The 25,734-nt window shown below is 41.6% G+C and overlaps 1 protein-coding gene across 3 annotated transcripts in view; it reads left to right on the top strand.

Annotated features, from left to right (window-relative positions):
- galnt13 (polypeptide N-acetylgalactosaminyltransferase 13) overlaps positions 1–25,734 on the top strand; it is a gene marked incomplete at both ends in the record, with an annotated part of 38,567 nt that extends 12,833 nt beyond the window's left edge. The window contains 10 exons of one of the 3 annotated variants that reach the window (XM_080457230.1): positions 833–999; positions 2,394–2,601; positions 4,798–4,968; positions 6,611–6,728; positions 7,042–7,222; positions 11,894–12,033; positions 13,312–13,410; positions 13,911–14,045; positions 15,475–15,504; positions 18,697–18,882. In XM_080457230.1, the coding sequence (XP_080313356.1) occupies positions 833–999; positions 2,394–2,601; positions 4,798–4,968; positions 6,611–6,728; positions 7,042–7,222; positions 11,894–12,033; positions 13,312–13,410; positions 13,911–14,045; positions 15,475–15,504; positions 18,697–18,882 (1,435 nt within the window). Of the gene's footprint in view, positions 1–832; positions 1,000–2,393; positions 2,602–4,797; positions 4,969–6,610; positions 6,729–7,041; positions 7,223–11,893; positions 12,034–13,311; positions 13,411–13,910; positions 14,046–15,474; positions 15,505–18,696; positions 18,883–25,593 lie in introns of those variants that run through there. The other 2 variants (XM_080457232.1, XM_080457231.1) reach the window with 2 other exon arrangements.

Genomic DNA, 25,734 nt, shown 5'->3' on the forward strand with positions numbered 1-25,734 from the left:
AAACGTGATGGGTCATTCCCCCGAAATAATTAAAGGCACTTGGCTCGTGCACAACGAACCGAACCGAAAAAACGCAAATGTCTGTATCTGTTCTTGGGTCTGCAGAGGACGCACCGAATCTCTGTGTGGTTGGGAGAGATGTGGGCAAACCAACCCGTCGGCTTAACTAATTGACAGAGATTCACGCCGCTGCGCCAATGTGGTTGTTATGTGGGCATCGGATTCCCTGATTGGCTAACCCGGCTGAGTTTTGCATCATGTTTGTACCGTTTTGCCAATATAAGTGGTGGCGTGTGAGAAAATGTGAGATAAGCCTGAGACTCCAACATGTAAGACAACATGTACAATGACTGTATAGGGAGTATTACACAAACGGGTGGGCATGTCCCAACTTGCATCATTCTCGACTTGCGTGGCACCGCTTGGACAGTATATGTTTTATAATGGAAATCAATGGGGCTCGTATCAGGCTGAAACTTTGCCCAAATTCATAAATGACTGACGTTACAGGTTGGCCACAGGAGTCCGAGATCCACACTAAGCCACGCCATTCTCATGTGGATCTCCAGATCCAAATCATCGCTTGTACAATCGAGATGAACCATGATTCTACTCTCCGATATTATCCTATTCACTTAAGCACATTAATCCTGGCGTCCCTGTTTTGGGCATGTCAGTATAGGCGAAAAATAATTAGGTACAGTATAGCATCACGTTCAACCGAGATGTACCCAGAGATTCTACTCTCCAACCCGTTTCCATTACCTTAATGCAGCTCACCTGTACTTCACTGCACTGCATTCAACCCAGTCCTTTTCCCTTTGTTGATTAGATGTAAGGCCAAGGTGCACCCGGACGACCTCCCAAACACCAGCATTGTGATTGTGTTCCACAATGAGGCATGGAGCACCCTGCTCCGCACAGTTCACAGTGTCATCACGCGTTCCCCCAGACATCTGCTGGTGGAAATCCTGCTGGTGGATGATGCCAGCGAGAGAGGTAACTTGGTAGTCTGCACTATAAATAGTTGTTTGATTGAAATGTTGTAATAACATTCAAATATATTACACACGCACACACTTATTTATATACATATTAATTAATTAATTTATATACAGTACCTACAGTGTATGCAGCCTTTGCAGGCATCATATTGTTGGACAAGGGTCAATAGGATAAACACTATAAAGCCCGAGAGCTTATTTGCATTATTTTCCCATATTTGCGGAGGTTGAAAAAATAGCTATCAATCGTCATTTGCTTGTATCATTTGTTTTCAACACATGTTTTACTAGATTATTTATAGTATGATTGTTGCTGTTCCTTGGCACTAATGAAATTCTGAAGGTTTTTCTTCCACTTGAAACCTACAGTAGCATCACCCACCTGACCATTCCATATTCTGGGGAAACATTTGGCGAATATCGGCTATTTTCTGCAAAGATATCCGGTCAGCTAAGCATAGGGTTTCTTTTCTTCTTTTCTTTTTCCTTTATTTATTCAGGGAAACCCATTGAGAGCAAGCTCTCTTTTTCAAGGACGCCCTGATAACAAACATTTGAATCACATTACAATGTCACAACTTTGACAATAAAGCAAAAAAGAAAAGCAGAAGCATAAAACCACGTTAAAATAATCGCAAAAGGCGGTGAATCAGACATTACTGTGAGGACATGGATAACAACACAGAGATTTAAAATCAGATGCAAATAAACAGTGTTACATGAAACAGGTACAGTCACTATGTAGTGTGTCCTCAAGAAGCACCCTGAATGTCTCTATTGAGACCAATCGCACCAGTTTCAGAGAGTCCTGAAGTTTGTTCCATTTGTGCGGAGCATAATACATGAATGCAGTTTTTCCAAGTTCACTGCTCTTATGTGGACTGGTATATCTAATGTGTGTTTGTGAACGTGTTGAGTGACCAGTAACCTTTGGTTCCAAGAGCGAGGTTAGGTATAAAGGAAGTTTACCACACAAGGCCTTATAAATAAATAACATACAATGTTGCTCTCTACGAACTGCGAGAGATGACCAACCCACTTTATCATATAAAATACAGTGATGGGTGAGATAATCATCACCAGTAATAAAACGCAAAGCACTGGTTTAAAGTGGTCAATGTGTTTCTGAGGTGTAAACAAAGGTTACTGCAACTACTGTTCTGAGAGGTTACTTCTGCAAAAGGGCAGCAATAGCTGAATGGGTAGCCACAGTCTTAATCTCAACCTCTAATTGTATATTGTATGAATGTACAGCAGCACAAAGAGAAACCCACACCAGAATGTAGGTTTGACATCGCGAATGACAAGCGAAAGGAACAACTCTGTCTGAACAAATTTGTCTTTGGAGCCAAGCATGCAGTGATGCACACAAACGTGTTGTCCCTGCAGACTTCCTGAAGAAGAAGCTAGATGACTACGTGCGGACACTTGAGGTGCCAGTGAGAGTTCTGAGGATGGAACAGCGCTCGGGTCTAATCAGAGCCAGACTGAGGGGGGCAGCTGCCACCAAAGGACAGGTCATCACCTTCCTGGATGCCCACTGTGAGTGCACCGCGGGCTGGCTTGAACCTATGCTGGCCCGTATCAAAGATGACAGGTGGGAACTGAAATACTACATATTACATGCCTGCCTGGAATGAAAGGCACGTGTACTGTCAGTAGAATGGAGATGTCTTTTAGGATATAGATTTCACTACATTAATTTTAGATATATTATATAATCTTTGAGAAAGAGAAACAAATCTGTTGATATCAGCTTTTCTGTCTTTCTGTTCTTCAAAATAACAGAATCGTATTGGCCTTGGAAAATCCATATTGGATGACCAAGTTTCATGATCTGTTGAGAATGAGATTGAACACTGAGGTTATTGTCAACATAGATGCCCGGTCTCCTCTTCACAAAACACCCCATCAAACACATTACAAACACAATGCAAAGTTCCAGGGTGTGTAGAGAGGCCAGCAGCACTTGTGGGTTACACAAACAATGAGATGTTTTATTTTGACATGGCTAACCAGGACACACAACATCTCGAGTGATTTTTTGCGCCTTCTGACTGAGTTGAATTAACACTCAGTTACTTTTTCTGTTTGCAGTGCAGTACTGCTGATCGGAGTGATTATTCATTCTGTTGTAGCTGCTGTTGCTGCCTCGGAGGAACAGCTAGCCCAAATTAGCTTTTTGTTTGGGTGAGCTGTGCTAGACGTGACGCAAATTGCAGAGATGCCAGCTCCATTCCAGAGTACAAAATAAGTGGATGTGTGATCGTAGCTGTGACATCTGCCTTTTCAAAGCTAATGCTTTCCCAGTAGAGTGCGAAATCTGATGGCTTGTTTTGACTCTAGCCATAATACCAGCTATGTCCATTATAAGTGACAGGTCTTATATTGTGCACTGTATTTTTTCTGTTGAGCATTTGGGATATCACTTCAGTCTTGTTTCATATCTGTGCTTTGCAGGAGGAAGGTTCTTGTGTTAAAGTGTGATGCTATAATGATGATGATAATTCTTCCAACCATGCCCCATCTCTTATCTGGGGTCAGACATTCATTTGCCTCAGGTGCTTGGCAGAAATTAGTATCATATTACACAGACTATTATATTATAGGGCCATTACACTTTTATGCTCCTGCACATGTATCGATGTGTGTAAGTATGTCCATGAGCATAGATGTGCACAAACTGATTAGATTCTGTGTGCAGGAAACGTATAGTATGTGCTGCTGAGTGCATAAATCATGTACTATGGCCATATCATTGTATACTTTCAAAAAATCTTAAAACATTGTGAAAATAACCGACCTGCTAGTCCACAACGCATCACATCTTGACATGTTGTGAGCTTGTGAGCTTGTGAATCTATTTTCAAAAATGTCTACAAGTTTTGAGGAATGTATGATTTCTTTTGCCATAAATGCCCATTATAGGGCTGTTTAAAAGAGCGTGGACAACGATGTGGAAATAATGATGGAAATTTCTGTTCATTTCATCCATTTGTTTTTCAGATGAATGGAAACTATTCTACGATTACACAAAACTATTTTGATTATGTAATAAGAAATAATGCGTACACCCAATTGCCACCATATTTTGTCTCTATAAAAGGTCATGTGTTTGGGGGACACTGGCCCCTACTTAAAAGTGTTGCTATGTTTGCCACAAAGACTTTTCAGTAACAGGTTGTAATATCTTGCATTATAATAATTTGTAACATATGCATAAGATCAATAATAGTGATGGTATGGTATTATTTGTAAATTAATTATTTGTACCTTACTTCATCAAGCAGCCTTTTCTAAGATGGCTACTGTATTTAAGCTTTAACTCAACTTGCGCTGAATCAATAATGCAACAGCGAGATTTTGCTAAGTGGATATTCTCCTTAGCAGTCATGTCTGGAGAAATGACAAGCAGATGCCTTTCTCTGTGTATTGAGTTGGTACTAAAGCAGTGAATTATGCAGCTACAGCATAAAGCAATATGTGTGGTCAGCAGTTGGCAGGTAATTTCTCCTCTCACCTAAGGAAAGAACACTTACAAAACCATTAGTTATACAAAAGGTTTATTCAGAGTCTGAGAATGAATAGAGGCTGCTGGCTACAGTCTGGGGAAAATGGATGTGAAAGGAGACATTAATAACTTTAAAAATGTGTATGTTTTTTTTTCCTCCCAATTTCATTCAATGATAATGGCGGGTTTAGTTGTATAATACGCTTGACATTTACAGTAACGTAAATCCTTTTTCATAAGCTGTCAAAACATTTCTTTTTTAACTGTTATGAATGTCCGCAGGAAAGCAGTGGTGTGCCCTATTATTGATGTCATAAGCGACGAGACGTTTGAATACATGGCAGGCTCTGACATGACCTATGGCGGATTCAACTGGAAGCTGAATTTCCGCTGGTACCCCGTTCCCCAGAGGGAGATGGATCGACGCAAGGGAGACAGAACACTTCCTGTCAGGTACACTTAAGAAAATGTGCCATCCTATGAAGCCATTTCCAAAGCATTTTCCAGGGATCTTTGTGACTGACCTGACTGTGGCATAATACCCTGATACCAATCAAGTGAGGTACACTCACGTCAGGAAAAACCAACACGCATTTAAAGTCCAAATCGATGTTAATCATCTAAGCTGAGAGATAAGTTGATTGTAATGGTGGGAGGCTGCAGCACATACATGGCTGGTTTACACATGATCAATACATCGTTGTGCATCTTGTTGCGCACCGAAAATAGCTGATCTACAAGCTCACAATGTCTCGCAGCTCGACGCTCGCTGAGCTTGTAGATCGGCTATTTCCGGTGCATGACACTGGCGAGCAAATTCGTATAAATCAGGCTTTAGATTCCTGCTCAAACTCTCCTCTGATGACCATGAAAGCTTCCATTTTCACCTGCAGATAGAAATAGAAGCGTTTCCTCTCAATATACCCCACCAATCTACAGTAGCAGCAAGCCAGTGAGTCAGAGTCTAAATATCATCATCCACATTGTTGTGGTTTCATTGTGGTATATACAGTAGGCTAAAAATAGAAACTAGAGAGATTTCTCTGCGATGCTCTTACCCTTGCTAATGTTATTTAAACCTCTTTTTCAGGTGTCGTAAAAAGCTTGATGTAAATTTGTCATTTTGTATGCAATGCGTCCTAAAGGAGAACTTAGTAGAAAATATAACACACGCCTTTTTGTATAGCGCGTTTTATACGGTACACAAAGTGCTTTACAAAAGACATAAAAAGGCATAATCAAAAGGGGGTTTAATGTTTTTAAAGACATGTGCAGTGCACCGAGGCACCAATCTACAGCCCCAACTCTGTCATTCGGTCTAGGTACCAACCTGTATCCGCGAGGCTGTGTTTATTATTTTGGTATCCTTTCTGCCTGTAACACTGTACTCCATTGGAACCAACAATACACACCTTCAAATTCACCACTATGCGCAAAAAAATAAACAAGTGGGGGCGCTGATTAGCCTGGTTCCAGACGAATCTGCCATTGCAAAACAAATTGCCCGTGGCAGATTAGGTCTGGCCCCTCTCAATAGAGATTTCATTTCTCTCCCTCCGAAGTTGTGAGGGACCAATCAGGGCCCAGTATGCAAATATGGGGCAGGTTTTATCACCAGAGCCATTTTTTGAATTTGCCCCTCGGAAATGCAGGTTCCACACAGAGATTCCAGACTAGTATCTACGCAGTGATATTAGTCTGGCCATGCCAGGCTAGGCGCCGATGGCCTAGTGGTTAAGGCGCATACCACATAGGCTCTAATGCAGCATGACACCGAGTCGAGGGTTCGATCCCCGAGCCTGATGACCTTTGTTGCATGTCATTCCCCGTCTCTGTTTCCTGTCTATCTCAACTGTACTATCCAATAAAAGCCCAATAAATTAAATAAACAAGTGTAGGCTGAAAATATAATTAATGAAAAGATGATGGCATTGTTTCAAAGCATCCAACATACTTTAAGGCTTATTATATCCTGAATAGCGCTCCTCAGGAGTACATTAAACTGATTTCTATAATCATTACGAGGAAATATGATACTGTATTGCAAAAGGCGTTTGTGAAACCAGTCTTTTAATGTGCTTTGTCTGTTCTGCAGGACCCCTACCATGGCTGGGGGTTTGTTCTCTATAGACAGGACATATTTTGAAGAAATCGGAACCTATGATCCAGGGATGGATATCTGGGGTGGGGAAAACTTGGAGATGTCTTTCAGAGTAAGTGACAGAAAATGGCGAGAAATTTCCACCTTGCTATGTCAGTGTCTTGTCTTGTCCCTAATCCCATTAACTCTGCTATTCCTATTTTGGACATGCCATTATAGGTGATTTTTTTTCACAAATGTTCTGAAAAGTTTAAAATATATGAAAAGAAAATCATTCATCATTTTTAAAAATTGCATAAATGGCAGCCCTACAAGCGTATCACAACATATCTCATTGCGACGTGTTGTGAGCTTATAGATGGACTATTTTTGCTATCCGTCCTACAACGGTGTATATAGTGCTTAAGTGGTTAATTTGTCTGTAGATCTGGCAGTGCGGCGGCTCATTGGAGATTGTCACATGCTCCCATGTGGGCCATGTGTTCCGGAAGGCCACCCCATATAGTTTCCCTGGAGGAACGGGCCAAGTCATCAACAAGAACAATAGGCGTCTGGCAGAGGTCTGGATGGATGACTTCAAAGATTTCTTCTATATCATATCACCAGGTACAACGCTTTGATCAAACTACACTTGCTAAATGTTCGTATATCTTAGGGCAAATTTGTTGGGAGAATAGTGCTGTGCTGCCTGTCACACGCAGGAAGCCAGACAATCCCACAAAGAACCTGTATTCAACTTAGGGGAATTTAATAGATGTATTATTCAGTATGCATCGCTGTTGATATGAACACATCTTTTCCCATGACAATACTAGCCTCCTGTCCTGTGTTAGTTATGCATTAGCTAACATCCAACAGACTGTAATGAAAAACGAAAATCCTTGCTTCATTTAATTCATTACTCTTTTGAGTCCTTTGCACTGTGTGCCTCTAGCTCATTAATGACTTCAACTTTCTTTTTCGTCTTCTCCGTCTTACATTAGTATTCAGTGGTGCTTTCAACACCCCACCCTCTATATCTCACTGTACAGCCACACTTTCTTTCCCTGACTTGATCTTTTATTAATGGAAAACACAGTACAAGAATAAGTTTCTAAACTTGAGATCCATCAGAAATGGGTTGCTTTGGTCACATTTCACTGAGAAAACGGAGCTCGTCAGAAACGAAATCATGGGGTTGGCTAAAGGGCCTTTCTGTGTGGAGTTTCCATGTTCTACCCGTGTCCCCTAGGGTAGGTACCCTCACAAAAACATGAAGTAATCCTGGTCTCTAAACTGCCTCCCCCTGGTCAGCCGGGGCGCCTGATGGAGGGGAAAGGAACTGGTTCGAATAACGTGTTCCTTCCACGCGCTATGTCCAACTGATAAGAAGGCTTGTTAGCTCTCATGAATTGAAGGAGGCATGAGCTCTCCCTAGGCTGAGAGAGGGAGTGTAGCGCCTAGGATTACTTAGACAATTGGCACTGGGTGAAAAAAATGGGGTTGCAAAATCGTGGGATAAAAATGTATAAAAAAAAAAAAAAAAGAAACAAAATCATTACACAGTGTCAGAGTAGCCCCTTTCGGAACCCTGTATACCTTTTTTGTATTTGGGAAGGCGGTATCCAGGGTCCCTTGAAAGTCAATATCTTCTCCTATTCACTCGCTGGTACCACTCTCTGGTCTCGGACAAATATAACATCAGGTTTTGCAGAGAGATTTAAAAGATACTCTGAGCTGCATTAGGGTCCCACGGAAACGTGTGTTGATCGGCGCTAATCAGCATTGTTATTATTTGTTTAATCATTATTTAAAAAAAGTTCTCTTCTCTTCCGCGCTCCATGCCCCGCCTTCCTCGTCTTGTGATTGGCTAGATGCACTTTTCCAGCCAATCACAAGACAAGGCGGGACATGGTGCGAGATGAGATGTAGTATATCAGCCTGATCGCCAGAGAATTAGTATACATTGCACGGATCCAGTGCATGTCATTCCGTGCATAGTCGCCTAGAAACCCAGAAATTCCGTGCATATGTACGGCGAGTCCCACGGTGGGCGTAACCAGTCGCAACCTGGAAAAACCCGGAAGCAGAGCAGTCCCCACAACAAAATTTACGATTCTGTGCCTATCGGTACATAACTCAAACGGCGCTGAGTAGGCACAAGGGAATGTCGCAACGTTCGGGATGGCAACTCGCTCGCTTTAGCTCGCTCGGTGGCCCCTTACGTGGCGACAATTCCCTTGAGACTGCGCGCCTCCGAAATGGTTTAGTCACAATGGGGGAGATGCGAGGCGGCTATGCACAGATTTTCGGGTTTTCCAGTTGTCTATGCACGGAATTTGAAAAACGTTCAAAGAGAACGTTTCCTCTGGCGATCGGGTTGAGTATATACAGTAGTAAAATCCTCACTGTTACATTATCCATGTGTGTGTTCAAATCAAATCCACCATCTTGGAATTTACGGTCCCGAAAAGCAACCAGGAACAAATGCAATTGGCTGGAAGGGCAGCGAGGGCGGGTCTTCAGTCAGTAGAGCCAGTAGAAGCCCTAGAAGCATACCCTACTTTAACATCAATTAAAAAATTAATGGGACCATAATTTACAAAAATGCTTATCATAATAATTGAAGGAAGACTTTAAACTAGCGACTGAACGCATTAAGTATTTATGACAATGTTTACTAAGGTAATAAAATCAAGTGTAAAGTCCGGTCAAATCTCCATTGTAATCAATGGCGTGGTAGTTCTCCTGCAGCCAGCAGGGGGGGAACAGCGACATCTTCTAGGTCAGCCCATTAATGAGAACTGCAGGGATGAAAAACACTTCCTTATCAGCTTCAAATCCAGTGGAGCTTCCTTGCCGCCTGGTATAAATCTAACGAAATTAAACCATACATTTGTTCGCTCTCAAAGAGGCTCTCTTGCTCTCGCTCGCTCTCTCTCACTCGCATTTTTCTCTCTCACAAATACACACGCTGTTAAGTTACAACTATTTCCTGTTAATAATAACCGAAGTACAATGTGATGCATTGGGAGGTCAAGGGGAGACACTTTATTGTGAAGGGACGATCGGAGGGAGAGAGTTGTTATTGGTGTTAAGTCGTTGGCACTGCAGTCGAAATGGCAGAGCGCCGGTATTAAAGTTGAGCTTTGAACACTCAAAACAAGTGTTCGACGAGTTAGACACTTTCAAACGAGAGGGCGATACGCAAGCAAGATGGAGTAAAGGTGCCAAGTTGTCCTTCCACAAATTAACAACAATGCACACACATTTGAAGATGAAACATCCAACTCGGTTAGGCTGCCTAGACTCTTCACAACAGCCATCCTATCCACACTGCGACTGCGAGGTCACGTCGCATTTAGGTGAAACACAACGCTAATAATAAAGATGGACACATGTACGTTAAACGTTACCAGTTGAACTGAAAAGCTCTATGAGGAGATTGTAAAAGATCTCCACTAATGCTTAATCAACTTTCCCGAACCTGTCCCAGTGTCCCAATCACAGACACATGGACGGCAGGGGGCCCGTCCTAAATAGCCTGCATCAGGGCCCGCTTTTACTACGTTACACCACTGCCTACCCGACACCATGGGCTACATTTCTCATTGGAAGAGGAGGGATAGTGCTAGTTATACGTATTGTATTAACATACCCTACCATACAGATTGGTTAAAATATTATTTTATTCATTAAAAAAAAATCCGGATTGCAGCTTTAAAATAACAGTCATGATTTTACAATGTATCTGGCTACATGTGGAAGATGCCAGGCAACCTACGATAAGGGATCGTTCATGATCTTACGGCATGACAGTGACTCTTCCTTTTACCACTAAAGTCTTCCTCGGAGCGGCAGCCAGGTGGAATTCTCTGTGGGCAGGTGCCGAGGCAGTGATAGATGAGGCTTTCTGTGGACCATGGCCCCACATCGACTACCCCGATCCTCCAGGATATTAGGAGAAATGATACGGGCCGTGCTGATGCTCGGCTTGGCCCCCCATATTGGCACAGAGGACGACAGCGTGGCTATCAGGCAGAGCACAGGAGTGGCATCCAGTGATGCTATTTTAAAAGTCTATCTCCCTCCCAGTCCCTATTCTGCGCTGGCGATTTCACGATCAAAGAGGCCATTCATCATCTGAAACATCTGAGGCTCAGACCCTACTGAGAGAAGGCAAAGTGGGGTTGAGGAAGCGAGAGAGAGATTTTCTGCTTACACCTAATCTAAGTTTCGATGACTAATGCCCCAGATGAAAGCGCTGGAAGACGTTGAGATCACAACAGGTGTTCTTTGCATTGTCTCAGGTCTGTGGTTGATGAGTGTACTGTCAGTCTTATAGTTTGGCTGAAACTGCTCTCTATCGTCAATCATCACAATTGTGCTCTTTCGTGATAAATTACCCCCTGGATTTATCTACATGCATTATATGATTCCTCCAGAGACACTATGGAGAAGCCATCTGCCTGATGTGTTAGTGAGAGCGTCTCTACCCAGTTGCTGACAAATCCCTTTTCGATGAATTGCACCTCGAGTTGATACCTCATGGATTTTTGCCTAAAGTAAATTGCATTATAATACACAACTATGATAGCCTTTTATTCATATGAAATACTGACCCTCTCCTTTAGCAATACCTCATCTAGGTATCTAATGTATGTCTATGTTTATTACCTGAACTCAGTCTGCTCAAACATGTAGTTGTAAACCTTGACCACCCAAATAGTTTTCAGATAAAGTACAGTAGGGCGCTTCACGAGATCTGATGATGCAGAAGGTCCCTCTTGTGGTCAGCTTTGGCGGTGCAAGAAATTAGGACCGGACTGGACAATCTTACTTCGTTCTAAACGATGTCCATTGTCTAAACACAACATGGAAATCCTGTCTCCTGGCAGCTGCAGTTTAATAACGCTATCATTTAAAGTCTTTAGTGTTGATTTACCTTACCCGTTTGTAACAGAATGTACAAATGGAACCAAATGGACCCGTAAAGTTACATTTTGTTGCTGTCGCACAGAAACCTTGTATCTTCATAATCCCTATATATTTTCACAAATTAATGCCCTACTTTATCATACAAGTATGGCACAAAAGTAGTGAAAATAGAAGATCTACAAGCTCACAACAATACGACGCGTTGTGAGCTTGTAGATCGGCTATTTTCACTATTTCATATAACTTTTTTAAATAGTAATTAAAAAAAGTTACAATTTTGGTCATTCAAGGTTTCCACCATACATCAAAGATTTGTACACTGTACACTTGTCGTTCTTAAGATTTGACTGTGTATTGTAGGAGTGGTGCGGGTGGACTATGGAGATGTGTCTTCTCGTAAAGCCCTGCGCGAAGCCTTGAAGTGCAAACCGTTCTCCTGGTATCTGGAGAATATCTACCCAGACTCGCAGATCCCCAGGAGATACTACTCTCTTGGTGAGGTATGAACTCTTCTTATACTCTGATCCCCAACAACACGGCAGCCAGCCACTCCAGGCAGAGCCTGGCTTTCATCTAGAGCTGTGTTTTCTGGAGGCAGTGTCACAGTGTTAATATATACGTGACGTGTGTGTGTGTGCATCTATCAATAAATCAACATTAACATTTCTTTTCTAAATCCTTGTTCTACACAATCCTTGTGTTACACAAAAATCGCAAAAATCGACTATCTACAAGCTCACAACGCGTTGCATCGTGAATGTGTTGTGAGCTTGTAGATCTGCTCTATATTGCAGTACCCTTGAGTTTATGTATTTGCTTCAAACCCCGTCTTTACACACAATTTATTTTATTACAGTACGTACAGAGTGCAGGTGATATTAGATCTGCGAGCAGAGTGGGGGGAAAGCAATTGCTGACACACAGCTTACTAATAGAAGAATGTGTCTACTCTGTCTGTGTGTGTGTGTGTGTGTGTGTGTGTGTGTGTGTGTGTGTGTGTGTGTGTGTGAGAGTGTGTGTGTGCGCACGCATGCGCGTGTGTGCGCGCGCGCACCTATGATAAATGGAGGCCATCTAAAAGTAATGTGAGTGGCAGTAAGGAGTTGATGGTGAGATGAGGTTGTAATCCTCAAACTTTAATACTGCTGAGACTCCAGGATTCCTCAGCTGTGTGCTGCAGTACGAAGCTGTCTCGGTCTCTGTTTCTCTCAGCCACTGCGGCATTCCGCTCAGCTCCCGTCGTCCTCGTACGAATGATTCTCTCCCTCCATAACATATGGATCTCTTTTAACAGCGGGAGCCGTTTGGTTTTATATTACCCAATTATGAATGCCACTGTCCTTGCATCATAGGCATAATAAGCCGCTTATGCAACATATAAAGGCAGTTCAATATTAGAGCTAGCGCAATGTGCTAGTTTATTAGATAGCACAATGAATTATAAAGTCGTAAAGAATTTTTTTATGGCGGTGGTGGTGGAAAACTGTGTTGTCCTATCATTTATCCTTTTCATCTGTAAATGTGCCATGATTATGAGTAATATTAGTGCCACTTCCTGCAGCAATATAATTAATGAGTTTAGATTACACCTTTCACTGAATGGTAAAGATGTAATTAGACTTGACATCTGTGCCAAAATGATTGTGGAAACTAAAAAAGGAACAGCAGGAAACAGGTGCTTTAGATTGTCATTTCCTGGATAGAGTATGCCGTCTTGTGGATTTGAAAAGTTGATGTTTATGAGGAACTTATAACAGTGCCTGTTTTACTACCCGTAGATCAGGAATGTAGAGACCAATCAATGCGTGGACAACATGGGAAGAAAGGAGAATGAGAAAGTCGGCTTCTTCAACTGCCATGGCATGGGGGGAAACCAGGTGAGGATCTGAACGAAATGTTCACTTAGCGTTGCATTTGATCCAGGATAACACAGGAATATCACTACATGCAATACCTGCATCGTGACATTTTTCACAATAGCAGCAATACATAAAGACTATTTCATTTAATGCACTTTATCCAAAACAACCATTTACAATTTTTTTCCCTAAAAAGGAACAGCAGGCTTTCTGCACTACATGTGGAAAGCCAAGTTTCTATTTACTGTTCAGTGGTCATATCCTGTCAAGAGCCCGCCTACTATATCCAGTAATTTGCGCACACACATACATGCACCTACACAGACCGTTTCCGTATGCGCTCTTCACTGGATATGCGAAATTCTTTTCACAAAACAAAAACTAAACTAATCTAGAAAACCTGCTTTAAAAACTAATCAAAACTAAACCGAAATTGAAAACAAAAAGTCAAAACGAAATAATAATGAAAAATGAAAAATAATTAAAGATTCAAAATTATAATAACCGTGGTTCCCCAGGTGTTCTCGTATACGGCAGATAAGGAGATCAGAACAGATGACCTGTGTCTGGATGTCTCGCGTCTCAACGGCCCTGTGGTCATGCTCAAGTGTCATCACATGAAGGGCAATCAGATGTTTGAATATGATACCGAGGTAAGATCTGTGCTTCACACAGCGCTGTTAACAGGCAGTGGTGGACAGTAACAAATTATATTTACTTGAGTATAGATTTACTTGAGTATTTGTATTTTTGGATACTACAGTATATGACTTTCACTCCACTACGTTTCAAAGACAAATTATTGTACTTTTGACTCCACTACATTACTAGGAAGGAGAGAATTATGTTATGAATGAACCACTTAATTCCTATTTCAAATCCTATATAAAAATTGCAGAATGGGTGGGTCGGTCCGTGGACCACCGTGGCCCTGTTGGGGCCCCCCAGTCAAATGCACATTAAATGGAGTCAAATGCACATATAGTCCCCGTCAAATGCACAGATAGTCAAATGATCATGATATGGAGATCAACATGCACTGATGTCACACACAACATAAACCAACTGCACATATATGGAGATATGATTTTCAACATGCACTGATGTCAGATACGAAGGAAAACTGTCAGAAAGAGACTCGCTCACTGCATACAAATTAAGGGAAACTCCTTAGACAGACTTAAGAAATATACTTTCTTTATTTTAAATGCTCATGGTGTGCTCGGTGCTCATAGTGATTTTAAAAAAAGCTAACGTTTCAGTCGTAGGACCTTCGGCAGTGCTATGAGGCCGCACCTGCAGTCAACCTTGACCAAAGGACAAAGAAGGGCGCAACAGTTTTCCCTGTTCTCTGATCTCAGACACAACAGAAATCGTGTCAAATGCACATACATGTGTCAAATGCACATACATGCACACATACATGCAATGCACATACATCCACATACATGGAGGTTTTCAACCTGCACTGACATCAGACACAACAGTGGATCGACGGTGCGACATAGGTGTGGGGGCCACCTAGCAGCCCGAACTCTAAATGAGAGGGCTGCGTAGAGGCCCGAACTTCATTCATTTAATTTGTTTTGGAATATGTCTAATTTTGTATACAGAACATACATGTTTAAGCAATATTTGTCCAGGAGTATCTATACTTTGACTCAAGTACTGGGGTTCAGTACTTTGTTCACCACTGGTTTGATTGAATACTTTGACTGAATACTTTATTAGATAGAAATGCAAACAGCACAAGGTATTATAATAGCCAGACATTTGGGCTAAAAGGCAGCAGGAGAATGTGTCCGACATGAACTCTCGCAAATAATAGCTAGGCTCAGATTGTGAAATATTACTGATTGGACTTTTTATTGTACTCGAAAGAGACTGCAGACTCAGAAATGCACATTCCACAGTCCCATAACAGCAAAGTGGAACATGTACTTCTTCTAGCCACCAGATGGTGCTGTGCACCAGTATTTGCTATTTACTTCAGAGACCTAGCATAGCACTTGAGCTGCATAATGCACCGAACAGCTCTAGTTATAATAAGCCATATGTTGCCAGTTTTTTCCTCTTATATAGTATGTTGGCAAGTGTGAATATGATTTTAAGGTAAGCTGTCCAAGCGTTTGCCTTTGAGTGTTGTCCTTTTGTTTTCAGTACATAATATGTAGTGATATCCTACAACAATATTTAGATTGTCATTGCTTTTGATTGTGGTCTGTAGAGACTGTGTGAATTGTGAAGTGTAAATGGACATTACAGCAGATCATTTAAATCCGGGTTTACAGTACATAGCACCACGGCAGAGACAAGCACACAGGTGTCTGTAGCCAATGATGCTATTGCACCCGGACCCACCATTAGATACTGTATAAAATATGTACAATACATATGTACACTGTAAAGTATGTATAGAAACAGCATCAGAGTCCCAATCTGATGCACCAAATAAACATTTGCTCGACCAACCCAATCACCAGAGGAAAACGTTGGCATATTGTGTTTCGGCAAATAACGGATATGTTGAATGTCGACGTTTGTTGAATCAAGAATACAATTTATATATATGGACCTTGTTGACTCAACACGGTCCGTGTAGAAACTAACTAACCCTAGGTGTAGTCTCATTTACTTTAATTGACAAGTACTATGTGTAGTTTCAAAATAGATTAGAACTGATTCCCACCCTATCAGCAACCCGGACAGTGCTGAGTCGACAGCACGGCAATCACACCACTCGGCGCAGGCACTCGCTCGGCTGGTGCCTCACTTGGGCGTTCCTGACAGGGCTCAACTCAACTTCAACAAACTAACTAACTAGACGCTCGGGTGGCGCAGTGGTAAAGTCCCTGCCCACCACCACGGAGGTTGTGGGTTTCAAATCCACCGTGGTGCATCCGGCTTTGTCGGGCGTCTATACGAACACAATTGGCCCGTGTTGGGAGGAGGGAAGCTGGGTGGGGAGGGTGATATTGGTCAATGCACGTACTCCTACCGGCTGGGGTGGCACCCATAGACATATAAAGGTAGACGCCGGCTCTGAGGCATCTGTATCTCGGGCGCCATTTTAGAGAAGGCAAGCTTACGCGTTGTGTCACAGAAGGGGGCGTTCGGTAGGCCAATCAGAGGCAGGTGGGGGCTGGTCTTTTCGTAACCCAGCCCTTAGCCCTTTAAGAGGCAGCTGCGCAGCAACTAGTCAGTTAGACGCGCTTTGATTGGCCATTGGTCAACTCGCTGTGATTGGCCAATAGTCACTTTGAGTGCAGCGTGCCTCCTCTAAAATGGCGGCCACGATACAGGTCGCTCCAACGAACTGCAGAGGCCAATGAGGTATCTAGGTTTCTATATCTATGGCGTCACCTGTCATCTATTCTTTAACATGGACACCACCCATACCCTAGGTGTAATAGTCAAATGAAGACAAACATGTTATTTGATATTCCTTGTTATGCAAGTTGTAACACTTGTCTTTCAGCATTTGACCACCTTAAAGGGCAACTTTAGGGATATTTAATGTAAATCCTATTCAAAATCCTATTCAGCATTTTGGTCGAGTTTCACGTACAGTAGGCTGCCAGCTATCTTTCAGTGCCAAGAGCTCTTAACACATAGAGCACTTTGGGAAGTGTTATGTCAGATTTTCACATGTCCTCCTCACAATAGAACGATTGGATTAAAGCAGCACTATGTAACTTTCCTCTTCTACCCCGGATTTGAACCCGGTTTCCTGCGCAAGTGCTGACATTTTTACCATTGAGCTAATAGAGCCTGCCTGCTTACTCAGGGGATACATTGAATCGTGAACATCAGGTCAAAATTCATGTCAGATCCTGTGTCTAGGTGAGACATGACCTTTGACACGATCTAAATGTCTCAATAGAAGAGCACGGAGACAAAATACATACCCAATTGTATAAGTTATATTGTACAGATTGGACAAAATTAAACCGTATTCATTAAAATAAGTTACATAGTGAGGCTTTATCTATAAATATTGGTGAAGTTGCCTTTTAAGGAAGAGATGTTGATGACATAAGAAACCCCTAACTTCACAATATATTCTGGATTATTAAAGTTTCTCATAATAAGGATTTACTCTCTCACTGGTAGGGTACAGTGTTAGAATAAGATGGCATGTCATCTATCAATGATAGAGATGTCCTCATCTGCTGACAAGTGCTGTACAGTAGAAGAGGATAAGAGAATAATCTGGGGGCCCTTCCATCAAGCCCTGCAGAAACCCTAGGAGAGAGCCCAAGTCATTACGCTTTGTTCTCTGGGTACATCCTTAATATAAAAATCTGAATAATTCATGAACGAAGAAGGCTTGTGCCTGTCATAAACAGCATTGGGGGCTTTTCAACGCTGTCAATGGACACGGTTATTCTTAGCTCCAGTTTGACAGACAAGAACAGATATCTCTGAACCCTTGGTGGCTACAATCCCATTAACATTTCATCTGGTCATCAGTTTCGGCTTCACAGAAATGCCTGACTTTTCCATATTCCTGCTTTTCTGATCTGCCATTGTGACAGACAGACAGACAGACAGACAGACAGACAGGCCCCCCTTCTTTCCGCCTACTCAGCTATGGTTTGAGCCAGCGATGAGCTGTGCTCCTTGTGTTCTCACCAGCAAAAATAATATACCAAAACACCAGTACAATGAATGACGGCTGTCAGATCATTTCTCTCTAAACTCAGACACCGACATGTTCAATTAATTTTCTCTGTGTGAATTTTAGGCAAGGTTTGTGACAGACCCATAATCTGATTATTAAAATGTAGGCTACTGTACTTCTTTGGTCTTGCAATACACATGCTTGTTAAGTTCTATAATTCACCACATGAACCCTAGCGTCCCTATTCTGGAAATGTCATAATAGACGAACATTTGGCAAAAAATAGGCAAACATTCTGCAAAAACAGACTATATACAAGCTCACAACGCATCACAATGCGACATACCTCTCATCCAAAGGGAAATCCCCCCCCCCTGTGTCCTGGGACATATCAGGCTTCTGGGCTACAGATTACTTAGCTACATTAGGAACTAGCAGACAAATCCTAACCCAATAATCCCAGATTATTGGAGGTTTAATAAATAAATAAATCAATACATTTGTTTTTTCCAAAACTATTATATTTCACAGACTAAAAATATATAAAATATTTCATGAAATGAAGAATCATATTAGTCTTGGCCAGGCTGAGCATTAAGTGATGACCTGTCAGATGATATTGGCACCTCTCACCGTCTTCCCAATTTCCTCCCGGGCCACTGCCATGGCTATACCTGCAGAAGCACACATTCTTCCACGTCACCACCCAGTCCTGTCTGACCATCAGCCACCTGGAGGATGGCACCTATGGCCCCACTGTGGACACCTGTAACAACAGCCCTGTGCAGACCTGGATCCTCCGCAACCACACCCGGCTGGAGGTGTTTAGACGCCTCTTCAACAACCCTAATGATTATTTTTTGTAGCCGCCCCCCCCCCACCCTCCAGGTCTGGGCCAGTGGGGGTCTAGGGTCTTGGATAGGAGAAGGTCAGTACAACTAGCCTGTAGTGTAGTCTGGGTCTCAGTTTAAAGGGATAGTTCACCCCCAAAAAAATTTTTCACCCCATGGATGTGACTAATCGAATTCATGGATATGTTTTGTTTTTGTCGCATTCCTAAGTAATTTGATAACCAGCAGACCGGTAGGCAGCGGTTCCGGTAGGAGACACAAAGGAGACTCTTTGTGTCTCCTACCGGAACCACTGCCGGTCATCACATTATTGGCTTAGGAATGCGACAAAAACAAAAGAATATAACCATGAATTCAAGTCTCCATGCGGTGACTAAAAGATAGACAAAAAGGCATTTTGGGGGTGAACTATCCCTTTAACTCCTGAACCCTTTGTAGTGGTCTAGACTAGAGGTGTGTTTTACTGACTGTGAGCCGGAATTAGATTTGCTTTGTTCTTGCTGTGCACTTTAATAATCACAATGTGCAAAGGAAATATTCACGCATCCACTTTGTTCAGATGCAAGTGCGTTGGACAGTGACAACTGAAGCAATCATGAAAGAAGTGTTTCATGAACAAAAATCCCGCACACTGCTTTTGCTCAGCAGCATCAGTTTTTTATTCAAATTGACAGACGTTTCGGTCCCTTTGGACCTTCATCAAGACACTCTTACTCTCTCAAGAGCCGTGTGCGGGATTTTTGTTCGTGAAATACTTTTTTTCATGATTGCTCCAATAATCACACTGTAAAAAATACAGAATGTCAACTGCTTTCAACCTGGCTTCCCCATTTCGGGCATGTAGGCATGACATTTCATACCTTGTTAAAATAGCAGATCTACAATCTCACAACGAGCTTGTAGATTGGCTATTTTTGCTATTCTTCTTACGACAAAGTATACAGAGTTCAAGTGGTTAATTTAACTCTGAGAGTGTAAACATTGACCTGTAAGGGTTACACTCAAAGTAAAATGAACACTACGGGTTTTACTTTGAAGTTAGTTTAGAAGAAAGTATTTTATTTATTTATATATTTCATTTTCATAATCTCTGCTAGGAGCAGTGGTGGAAGAAGTACTCAGATATTTACTTAAGTAAAAGTACCAATGCCACAGTATAAAATACTCTGTTACTAGTAAAAGGCCCGTGTTCAAAATGTTACTTGAGTAAAAGTACAAAAGTATTGGCATCAAAATATACTTAAAGTACCAAAAGTAAAAGTAATAAAATGTTTGAAAATAGCCGATCTTGTACTGTAGATCGGCTATTTTCAAATAGCCTAGGTATAGAATTGGGATAAAGTGGTTAATGTATGTTTTATAATATAATAATGTATATCTGCAAAGCAACAAGTAACTAAAGTTTTCAAATACTTGTTGTGTTGTGGAGTAGAAGTAAAAGTATTGGAAATTTGAAATACTCAAGTAAAGTACAAATACCTCAACATTTACTTAAGTACAGTACTTGGGTACATGTAGTTACTTTCCACCACTGGCTAGGAGAGATACCTGTACAGTATATATACATGTGCTAAGCTTGTCGTCATGACATTGAGCTTCCAGGTACTAGTTGGAAAATGAAAATAGTTTTCTGGGCCATTAGTAGCTATTACCGGTGACCTTTGGGAATGAATGAATAAAGAGAGGGAGACAAACAACGTAAGGCAATGACAGACATCCCATCAGAATGGAGCTGTGTACAAGATGCTATCTGCAAGACCTTTAGCTAGCCTTCACACTGAATTAGATCTCATTTGACATTTATTTTCCAACATAAATATTTTATTTTGATGTGAAAATTCACAGGCTGTCCCTCGGACTGCCAGTGCCAGCACTTGGTGAAATGGCGCCTGGAGAGGCGGAGGACATGTTTATTTTTAGCTGATCATTTATGCACCGGGCAGATTGAAATGGGACTAGCCATTGTTTACAAGTTCTTTTGAAGTGATCCTCCATTGTGAGCACAGCTTTCATGGTCCTGTCCTCTCGGGAAGTGAGCGCTGCATTTGAACACTACTATAGCCGTGGAGCAGCTGTGTACACTGTGTGCTGTGTCCCTATTGTCAGAGCAGTGAATTTCAATTATCACCCTACTCTACCACTCTCACTCTACCTGTCTATTCACATGTTTTTTTAAGGAAAGCTCTTTAGCTCTGCATTTTGAGCCATTAAATGATTATGATTTATTTATTTATTTCAAAATCTAATTAAGACGACAAAGCCCTAGAGATACTCCATCTAATTGTCAAGGTGGTCCTCAGGCACAAAATATGGAAGTTAACAAACATTTAAACCTTAAGTTGTGACCTTATCCTCTTCCACTTTAGAATGCCTAGTCATACTTAATTATTTTGGTGAAAGTAATGCAAAAATAGTGTGATAAGTAATATACTCTAGTCTACACAGACAGTAACATTTTAATGCAACTTTTTAATATTTTTTTATAATGATGGTAATTACAATAGTAATGTGTAAATATATTCAATTTTGAATGCAACTTACCCAACACTGATTATAAAGGTAAGAATTAAACCACAAATAACCGCTGTAGTGAAACACCAATAGCATAGTTTATCAAGAAGAAGAATGGTCAACCAAATCAAAAGTAGTACTTTTGGCCCATAGGTCAGGACATTACACACATGGACCTACCCACAATCCAACCCTTAATCCTGAGTGCCAGGCAGGGAGGCATTCGGTACTATTCTTATAGTCTTTGGTATGACTTGGCCCAGGATTGAACCCGACCTCCCAATACAACTATGATTAAAAATTAACATCTCAAATATTATAGCTGTGGTGCCAATAATCTAAATTGGTCTATTATTGTTATTATTATCTAGTAGTGAGTCTCCTGATTTGTGAAGGGGAGTAACATTTCCAAATAGATGGAAGTTTACATCTACAGATAAGGACAGATTAAATTGTATTGGAAAATGAGAAAATAATGACTTTAGAAGCAAGCTAATTTTATATACTTAAGCCATAATTTCAGTAGATAAAATAAGGTGAAGAGTAACAGACGAAAAGTGATGATTGAAAACTTTCAACATAATGGTAATGATAATGTATCTGCTCAGTTAAAGTGCCTGTCATTTTGTGCATAGCCAGGCTTGTTCCTTAAAGCACTGCAGCCTGCGTCTCAGTGTCCCTCTTAAAAGGCTAGAGTGTTTTACTGTATCATGCCACAGTTTCGTCACCAGGCACTGTAAATTGGGTAAATGACTCCTGGGGCTGGTGTTCCGTGTCAAAGTTTGCTGTGGCGAAGTGACCTGCTGTTAGATGACCTGATTTGCTGCTAACTCTCACAAGTCCTTGTGACACAGCCAGGCTCAGACAGAGAATGTAGCTCCTGTGAAAATATGTTATTTTTTGCGAGCAATGCGGTCAGGTGATGAAGCACAAATTAGGCTTGTCAAATGTATGCTTCAGCAGAGATGTGTTCTGTGGCATGTCGCCCTGACAATTTTGAGGTACTTTTACTTTACTTGAGTATTTCCATTTTCAATACTTTATACTTCTACTCTACTACATCTCAGAGGCAAATATTGTACTTTTTACTCTACAATTATTTGAAAACTTTAGCTACAGTACTAGTTGCTTTACATATTTAGATTATTATTACAAAACATATACTTGAACCAATTAAGCCCTATTTTATACTTTGCGTATTCAAAAATAGCCAATCAACAAGCTCACAATGCATCACATCACGAGTTGTGAGCTTATAGAGCTGTTATAATCGAACCACTTTGTGAAATGGGATATTCTAGTACTCCATTTGGATGACAATAATTTTGTACTTTTATTCAAGTAAAATATTGAATACAGGACTTTTACTTGTCACAGAGTATTTCTACATTGTGGTATTGCTATTTTTACTTAAGTTCAAATTACTAGTACTTACTAGAGTAATCTGATCTCCTGACATAAGATTTCTTGGTCCTGGAGAGTCCACCAGTGTCATTAAAGAAGTGCACATTAAACAGGGATTCAGTAGCTGTCAGCAAGTCCAATGTGCTCCTTGGTGACAAAGGGGAGGGGGGAGGACTTTATTCCTCATCCAGGGCTGATGGTTAGAAACTGTCCTCATTTAATTAGCTGGTCTCAGCTGTGCACACACAGCAGCCACTTGCTCCTGCAACACTGGTTGGTTTGCTGGGAGGCTGAGATGGGAGTTTTTACTGCCTCAGAGGAGCCATGAAATAATTATGAGCAAAAGACAAGGGCCCCACATTTCTAATATTTTCATTAAATATGGAATGGCTGTTCGTCCTCCCTCTGTTGTAGTCTCTCCCCTGTCAGTTATGCAACCAGAGTAGGTTGGATCCTTGAATGAGAGCAAAAAGGATATCTTCATTAGTGCATTACTGATCACGGCGTGCCTTTAGTTCTGATAAGGCTGATGTTTAAATGAGACATCAATAAGTCTGTAATAGCGTTGTCATTATGATTTGTTATGCTGGGATTTTTTATTTTTATTTTATTGATTGTATTTATTCCAAAAGTGCAAGAAGACTGAGGCTCATGGGGCAGTGATTCCATCAGGACAATACTTTGAATAAGACATTTTCAGTTCTATATTTCATATATTTCTGCCTTACAGTCAGCTCTTATTTCACTGTAATGGCAGGTGTTTAACAGTGTATGCCACCTGCTCTCTGTGATGTCGCTTTGTTTGAACAAAGTGCCCTGCAAGTCAGTTGTGTGTATGTGCGGATTGTGCTCACACACGCACGAGAGAGCGAGAGAGTATGTGTATCCAGGCAGAATGATCGTCAGAGATTTGTATTTCAAAGCTCTGAGTGAAGCTCAAGCTCAAATATGGTATGGCATCTCATTATATTGGAAATCCTCTGTCAACATTCAAATCACAATCAAGTTTTTAATGAAGGATCAAGGATTACTCCACACTGTCTCACTGTAAGAAATAAGAAGAAGTGGTCTCCGCCTGAGAATACAGATCATTATCCCTGATTACTTCGCTTTTTTTGGTAATGTTTCCTTCCTATATTTAGTTTGGTACTGTATGGCTGCTGAGTTTAATGACCAACAATCATCTCTCATATTGTGCGCAAAGATGTTAACCTCTTTAACACTTGAAACACTTCAGCAGCAGGTCCTTTTGAAGCTAAGAGTGAGGCCATTTTCTCTTTTTTTTCATTTTGTCTTTGTTCTCTTAAGAAAACCATACTTTTCCAGCCCTCTGTTCTACAGTAGCTCATTAGCATCTTCAACAGAACACAATTATAGCATTTGTGTCTGTATAGCATGGACTATACCTCACGTTTAGTCATGTCAAGGGCTTATCAGAAGTGAAACCGGGGGCACGGTGGCGCAATCGGTAGTGCTGTCGCCTCACAGCTAGAAGGTCCTGGGTTCAATTCCCGCCGGGGATGCTGTGGGCGCTGGGGGCGTGTCCTCTCTTCCACGTCATCAGTGCCCATACCCTAGGTGGGGTTGGTGAAAGGGCCTTTCTGTGTGGGGTTTGCATGTTCTCCCCATGTCCCCTAGGGTAGGTACCCTCACAAAAACATGCAGTAATCTTGGTCTCTATACTGCCTCCCCCTGGTCAGCCGCGGCGCCTGATGGAGGGGAAAGGAACTGGTTGGAATAACGTGTTCCTTCCACGCGCTACGTCCAATCGGGGAAGCTCCCCCCTGTCGGGTGATGTGAAGGCTTGTTAGCTCTCATGCATTGAAGGTAGACATGAGCTCGGCTGTGGGCTCTCCCTAGGCTGGTAGAGGGAGTGTAGCGCCCAGGATTACTTAGACAATTGGCACTGGGTGAAAAAAAAATGGGATTGTGGGATAATTTTTTAATACAAAATGTAAAAAATAAGTGAAACGTCACATCTCGGTAGAAAATACTGTGATCATTACTGCTACGGCGGCTGCTGAAGCCATTGAGGTACAAAATTGCAGAAGTACCGTATGTTATCGCAGAGGAAATGGACATAAATGGTTAATTAAGGCCATTGAGTCTCCCCCCCTCCCTCTCTCTCAGTGAGTGTCATACGTACTGCTTTGCTTGTGATGGTAGTCAGACGCTGAGATTCATATTATCTCACTGTAATTAAATGAAACTCATCACTACAGGTGCATTTGATAATGTACATGGCATTTTATGGCATTCCAGGTTTCGTTGTTAGCACTGAAGAGAATGGAAAAGAAAGAAAAAGGAGTGGAAGAATGAGAGGGAATGGAATAGAAAATATGGGTCAAGTGATGGGTTTGCAGTCACATTATCGCAAGTACACAGCCTACACAGCAAAAATATAGAGGATGAAATACCAGATCAGACATATTTAAAAGTAAAATCCTCCACTTGACTTCAGTCACTAATTATGACCATGAACAGTCAAACCTGATCAAGAAATCAGAGACACAAGATGTACAGTAATCTGCTTAATAACAACTAATAAGTAGAACAAGGCTTTAACAGGTGTAACGCAGACAACTTACTGTACATGTGCTATGAAACTAATTAATCTGTGTGTGTGTGTGTGTGTGTGTGTGTGTGTGTGTGTGTGTGTGTGTGTGTGTGTGTGTGTGTGTGTGTGTGTGTGTGTGTCTGAGCGTTTGGTACATCCATGTCTTATGTGTGCGCTGTGTGTATGTACACTTGCACGTGTCTGTGTGCATCTGTATGTGTGTTGTTGTTTCTTGTCCCCCTCCGTCTCTGCAGCGACTGACCCTGCTGCACGTGAACAGTAACCAGTGTCTGGACATGCCCTCAGAGGAGGACAAGATGGTTCCCACATTGAAAGACTGCACAGGGAGCCGCTCACAGCAGTGGCTGCTCCGCAACATGACTCTGAATGTTTAA

Source organism: Gymnoscopelus braueri, assembly GCF_963280865.1.
Source record: "Gymnoscopelus braueri genome assembly, chromosome: 18".
Lineage (NCBI taxonomy): Eukaryota > Metazoa > Chordata > Actinopteri > Myctophiformes > Myctophidae > Gymnoscopelus > Gymnoscopelus braueri.